Source organism: Myotis yumanensis, unplaced genomic scaffold, assembly GCF_028538775.1.
Source record: "Myotis yumanensis isolate MYYU_CA2020_CCGP unplaced genomic scaffold, mMyoYum1.0.hap1 SCAF_4, whole genome shotgun sequence".
Taxonomy (NCBI): Eukaryota; Metazoa; Chordata; class Mammalia; order Chiroptera; family Vespertilionidae; genus Myotis; species Myotis yumanensis.
Genome location: NW_027223755.1, coordinates 95,139,771 through 95,146,208, shown reverse-complemented (window position 1 = coordinate 95,146,208; position 6,438 = coordinate 95,139,771). Strand labels below are relative to the sequence as shown.

The 6,438-nt window shown below is 53.1% G+C and overlaps 1 protein-coding gene across 1 annotated transcript; it reads left to right on the top strand.

Annotated features, from left to right (window-relative positions):
* Positions 1-2,573: 2,573 nt before the first annotated feature.
* On the top strand, positions 2,574-6,438 carry LOC139009478 (lipopolysaccharide-induced tumor necrosis factor-alpha factor homolog). Its single transcript, XM_070413764.1, has 4 exons — positions 2,574-2,688; positions 4,692-4,817; positions 6,025-6,169; positions 6,330-6,438. Exons 1-4 carry the CDS (start codon positions 2,574-2,576, stop codon positions 6,436-6,438), a joined length of 495 nt encoding a protein of 164 aa, XP_070269865.1.

The following is a 6,438-nucleotide window of genomic DNA, read 5'->3' as shown; positions in this document are numbered from 1 at the left end:
AAGAGACAGCAGCATCAATGATGAGAGAGAATCACCAATCAGCTGCCTCCTGCACGCCCCACACTGGGGATCCAGCCCACAACCCAGGCATGTGCCCTGATGGAGAATTAAACTGTAACCTCCTGGTTCATCAGTCGGCCCTCAACCACTGAGCCACACCAGCCGGGCAGGTCAGGTTTCTTTTGCTCAAGATCATTTTCTGAGATATATTCATCTTGCTGAGTACATCAGTGATTCATTGTCTTTATTGCTGCACAGTAATCCTTGGTAGAAATATACACAATCTGTTTATTCACTCACCTGTTGACAAATATTTGGGTGGTTTCTAAATTTGGGGTATTCTGAATTTTCTCATGTGGGTCTCTTTTTGAACACGTTTTTATTTCTCCTGGTAAAACTCTGGGAGTGGAACTGCTCCCTATGGCTTTCTTGATTTCTTTCTTTTTTGTATATTGCCCTTCCTATGTTTTCTTCTGTGAAGAGTCTGTTCTGATCTTTTGCCCACTTTTACTATTGCATTTTTTAAATAACTATTTCTGGGTGGAGGGAGTTGTTTTATATTCTGGATACCTGTGCTTTTTGTCACATATATGGACTGCAAATATCTGCTTCCAGCCATGGCCTGCCTTCTGTTTTCTCTGTGGTGTCTTTTAAAGAGCTGGCTCTCTGCTCTGATGAAGTCATTTTTTCAGGTTTTTCTTTTATGGCCTGTGCTCTGTGTCCCCTGTAAGAGATCTTTTTTTTATTATTAATTTGTTTTTATTGATTTCAGAGAGGAAGGGAGTGGAAGGGAGAGACAGAAACATCAATGATTAGAGAGAAACATCTTATCAGCTGCCTCCTGCACACCCCACACTGGGGATCGAGCCGCAACCTGGGCATGTGCCCTGACCGGGAATCGAACTGTGACCTCGTGGATCATAGATCAACACTCAACCGCTGAGCCACACTGTCTGGGCCCCAATAAGAAATACTGGTAATCACGTTTGTTTTGGGTTGCTTTCAGTGTTTCAGTGTTGCTTTGCTCTTTTTTACATACTTTCTTAGTAATTAGAAAAAGTATGAGATAGTTCCAAAGTCAACTCAATATAGCGAAGTGTATTTAGAGAGGGCCCGCTTTCACTCCTGTCTCCCTCAACATTAACCACTTCAGTTTTATTAATCCTTCCTTTATTTCTTCTTGGAAATTATAGGCCTCCCTCCCTGTTTTCTTACACATACAGTAGTACTATCTATATCTATATCTATATCTATATCTATATCTATATCTATATCTATGGAGGTTTTATATATATATATATATATATATATATATATATATATACACACACATATATCTTGTTTGTTGTTCTTAGCACTCTATCCTGGAGAAACTACGTCATAGTAATAAATGGGGATTTTCCTTTTTCTTTTTTCCTCCTTCCTCTCCCTAACCCCTCCCTCCAATCTCTCTCTCCCTTCTTCACTCCCCTCTCTCCCTGTATTTTCCATAGCTGAAGAGTTGCTATACACAGAGACATTTTTAGTTTTTGTCTAGTTTTTGCTGCTGCCTTGAAGAGCCTTGTGTTTGCGTCATTTGACATTTTTGCTGGTCTACCTTGGGGATGGATTTCTGGAAAGTACTACTAGGTCAACGGGTCCCAACCTGCAACTCTGCTAGAGACTCGCCCTAGCTCTTGGTTGCTGCCAGCCTGATAGCCCTGCAGGCTACCCCGGATGTTCCCCAGAACAGTGCGGCGCCCTGAGCAGCCACAGAAAACACTGTCCAGGCGCGTGCCTGTGCGCACAGATCCTGCCTGCGCTCTCCCTGGCCGACCCAGCTAAGGCACCGGGCCAGCGCGCACATGGTGGGAGCATCTGTTCTGGGCTACTCAGGCCACTGGTCACTTCACAGTGACCCTGCTGGCTTCGTTTGCTGCACCTGGCTGAACCCTATAAGGTAGCTGTTGTTACCCCCATTTTACAGATGGTCAGCCAGGGGATGGAGGTCAGAGAAAGTGAGGGTCTTGCACAAGCTCACAGCTAAACCAGCAGGAGAGGCAGTTGAGGTTGTGATACACACACACACACACACACATTATACGCTGTAGTACAGGTGTACATGTGTGTACATGTATATACATGTGTGGATACATAGATCTGTGTTCACACATCTGTACATAGACAACCCGTGTGCATACATATTTACTGTATGCATATACCTACATACACATGTGCATGTACATACACCTACTTCCAAGTAAGAGACATGAGCGTCCTCACAGCTAGATCTCTGAGCACAGGATCGATCCCTCAGAGCAGCGTCGCCAGCTCCCAGCAGATTCACGTCTGCGAGGCCCCTGTATGTGATCAGGGGCCTGCGCGCACTCTGCCCACAGCGGGCGGCGGACATGGCGAAGGGCCATCTTCAGAGAGACCCAGCTGGGCGCCTGGCGGGCTGCCCTCCGGCAGGGCCCGGCTGGAGCTGCCCTCGGCCATTGTGAGGACACACATCACAATGGCTGTTCCACCCGAGCCAGGCCCAGCAAGGGGCTGCAGAGGCCTGCACTCCTGTCCGCGGGCCACCAGCCGCCATGAGGGCTCCTGGGGACAAGCGCTCGGCCGCTCAGAACTCGGAACCCGATCCTGCTCGGATACCATTGCTGGAACAAAGGGCCTCCGGGGTCCCAAGATGGAACCCTCCCATGGGTGAGAGTGCCCTTCAGTGCCTGGGGGAGGCCAGGGACGGGCGGAGGGCGGGGCTCGGGGAGGGGAGATTATGTGTCCCCTTGCTGAGCTGGTCGCTCACTCCAGTCCTCACCCCCCAAGTCCTGCTCTCCCCCACCTGGGACCGTGTTTCCCAGGGGGACACAGTGGGCCTTCACACCCTGTGCCCTCTCCTAAAGTGCCACAAAGAAGTCGCAGAACAAAGCCAAGGCCTCCCCCAAGTCAGGTATGGCCTGCCTCCTCTCCCAGCTGCCAGCATGTGCCCAGACACCAGGACAGATGGGGTGGGGTGGGGTGGGGTGGGGTGGGGTGGGTTAGGGTTACAGTTACAGTTAGGGTTCTGACCATGCTGGTGTGAGTGTGGGTAAGTCTCAGAATCCCTTTGAATCTCATATGAGAACTGGCTGAGAGGATTAAGAGATGAGGTAGGGATGGGCAGGTACTTAGTGGAGATTGGGAGTTTCTAGTTGGCAACCCTGGGCCAGGTACTGAATTTCTGACCTTCAGTTTTGTCATCTGTAAAATGGGTACAAAAATGAAGTGGAACTGCTGGAGTCAGCAGATGGGTTTGAAATCTCTTCCTCTCCCCAAGAGTCTAGACTGGGTGGCAGGAAGTGCGGGGGAACTCTTTTCTTGCTCCTACTCTGGGTAAAGGCATTGGAGGGGAAACCCAGGGTCCCCTCTTCCCCCAAAATCATGAAGCTCCTTTCCTGGGAGGGTCAGGTTCCCGTGCAAAGCACTTGGACCCAGGGTCCCAGAATTCCTTGTCCAAACAGCCCTCCACCTGTGTGCTAGTCCCCAGGGCTGGCCAAGAGCTGACTGCTGGGGGTGCCGAGGGACAGAGCTGGGTGTCCGAACTTCGAGAGGCCCCTTTCCGGGCAGGAGGGACCCAAGGTGGGAAGAATGGAGGAGACCCAAAAAGCCCCTCCCAGAAGGAGCAGGGGCAATGTCGCCGCTGCTGGAGCCATCCTGACCAGATGCCAGGGCACGGCCCAGAGTAGCATGTGCTCTGGAGGCTTCTTGAGTTCCGTCCTTGATGCTGGTACTTATTTACCGGGGGCCTCAGGCATGTTAACCTCTCTGAGCCTAGTCTCCACATCTGCAAAATTGGAAAAATTTTCAGGCACCACACAGCTACCTCCCTGGTGTTTTGGCAAGAATGAGTGGAGGGGTGTAAAGTGTTTAGAACAGAGATTGACACATAACAAATGCTTCAGATAAGATTTAAAAAAAAAAAGGTGCCCTAGCCAGTTGCTCAGTGGTTAGAGCATCGACCCACTGACTGAAGGGTGGCGGGTTTGATTCTGGTCAAGGGCACATACCTTGGTTGCAGGCTCGATGCCCGGCCCCCGTCGGGGCGCATGTAGAAGGCAGCCAATCGATGTGTCTCTTTCATACCCATGTTTCTGTCTCTCCCCCTCCCTTCTACTCTCTCTAAACATCAATGGAAAAATATCCTCAGGTGAGGATTAAAAAGAAAGGAATTATAGGGCCCTGTGCAGTTCCCCACCCTCAGCTCCCTGGCACCGCCTCTAGGGAGGTCTTACCTCCTAGGACAATGAGGGCACACTGGAGTCTGAAATGCCTGGGTTCACCTTTCAGCTCCTCCATCTATTAGTGAAACAACTTGATTCATTCCTCTAGCCCAGGGGTGGGCAAACTTTTTGACTTGAGGGCCACAGTGGGTTCTTAAACTGGACCGGAGGGCCCGAACAAAAGCATGGATGGAGTGTTTGTGTGAACTAATATAAATTCAAAGTAAACATCATTACATAAAAGGGTACGGTCTTTTTTTTTTTTAGTTTTATTCATTTCAAACGGGCTGGATCCGGCCCGAGGGCCGTAGTTTGCCCACGGCTGCTCTAGCCTCAGCTTTCTGTCCTGTAAAATGGGTATCTCCCTCAGGCTGACCAAGTTTTTAGGTCAGTGCCTGGCACATAGTGGGCCTACATAGCTAAGTGTGTTTTCCTTCCTCTCTCCCAAAGAGCCATCACCGTTGCCATCTTCTCCTCCACCTTCTCCTCCTCCTTACCGAAAACCTCCTAGATCACCTCGTCCACCTCATACACCTCCTCAATCGTACTTCCAAGGCCCCCAGGTTATTCACACAGGTGAGTGCTCCTGCCTCCTCTCCTTGCCCTGGCCACTCCCCAAGACTCTGCCCCCCAGCGCCTCCTCTGGGAAGCCCTCCTTCCCTGCCCCCTCAGCTGCCAGTGGCCACTTTGCCCAAAGCCATGCGCGTTTCCCTCCAATGTGAAATCTCCAGTGCGGGGAGAGGGGAGGTCTGGTACACAGTAGGTGCTCAGGAAATGCGTGTGAAGTAGAATCCTATTATCTACTCTGCCAAGGCGCTACCCCAACCACAGGTGAGGGGGTGCCGACCCCCAGGTGGGGCCTGGGCTTGGGGATTGTTAAACACTTGCGGGGGAATTGGGGAACACTGGGAAGGCTGAGAGCTGCTGGATTCGGTTGTGAATTCCCGGGGGCCAGAGCGAAGGCAGCATCCTCACTGTTGTCAAGACCATAGAGCCCGTGGGTCACCCCTTCCAGCCAGTTCTTTCCCGAGTTCTCTGCCAAACGGGGTGGCTACATCAGGCTTCAGGGGTCCAAACGCAGCACCCCCGCCCCCTGGGCCCCAGAAAAGCCCAAGTCCTCATGGCTCTGAACAGTCCACCAGACCAGGCCCTGCGCCCTGGGTCAGACACCAGAGGCCCTGGGACCAGGCTCCTGACAGGAGACGCAGCCGGCACCGCAGCCTTCGCTGCCCACCGGGCTGCAGGGTTTACGAGGGCTGCGCACACTTTTTGGTCCCTGTGTACAAATGCAAGAGGAAGAGACAAGAAGAAGGCTGTTGGGTTTTCTGTTATGTTGGGGGTGTGTGTGTGTGTGTGTGTGTGTGTGTGTGCGTGTGTGTGTGTTTGCAATGCAACTGCTTTCCCGTGTCGGTGGGAGCTTTCTGATGGCAGGGTTAGCAAGCAGCTCTGGCCGAGTTAAACCAAAGCCCGAGAGGGCCTGCGTGGGCGGGATGCCCTGGGAACACACTGGATTGATGTTCAATCCAGTTTAAACCCAGAAAGGCTCCCAGCTCCCTGGGTCCCCGGTCAGAGAGGCAGGGTGCCTGGACTGAGGAGGCCCCTGAGCCCTGAGGCTGGTGGTTGGAGGGAAGGGGACTGCTGGGGGCTTGGGGCCCCTGTGGACGGTCTGGGCTGCTCAAGGAGCAGGAGAACCTGCAGAGGGCACAGGCCATGCGAGGGTCCACCCAGTGGTGGACGCTGAGGAGAGGGGTGTGAGGCCTGACCCGCCCCTTCCCGCCCCAAGCTGTGTTCAGCGGTGTGCCTATGTTGGCGACTCCCGTGCCCATAAGCTACCTGTGTCTGTACTGCGGGAACTACGTCATCACGGTGACCACCCCGATCCCGGGGATCCTCACCTGGTTGCTGTGTACAGGCCTCTTCATGTTTGGGTGAGTAGGCACCCCGGCCATCGGCGGGGGAGGGTCTGCTGGCTGGGGAGGGCTGGCCGGGCAGAGGAGGCAGGGCAGGGCCAAGCATGGGGGGTGCAGGCTTGGCGGGGCGCACCCAGCCTGGCCCCTGGCCCACGGCCCACTGCTCCCGAGGCTGCAGGTGTATCCTGGGCTGCTGTCTCTTCCCCTTCTGCGTGGACAGTTTAATGGACGTGAGTCACACGTGTCCCGTGTGCCGGCGGGAACTCTTCCGCTACCATCGCCTGTGA

Bases quoted from the DNA above. Each gene is read 5' to 3' on its own strand.
- LOC139009478 (XM_070413764.1), top strand. From the start codon at position 2,574: ATGAGGGCTCCTGGGGACAAGCGCTCGGCCGCTCAGAACTCGGAACCC. The intron at 2,689-4,691 runs GTGAGAGTGCCC...TCTCTCCCAAAG, and splicing joins AAGATGGAACCCTCCCATGG to AGCCATCACCGTTGCCATCT. The intron at 6,170-6,329 runs GTGAGTAGGCAC...CCGAGGCTGCAG, and splicing joins ACAGGCCTCTTCATGTTTGG to GTGTATCCTGGGCTGCTGTC.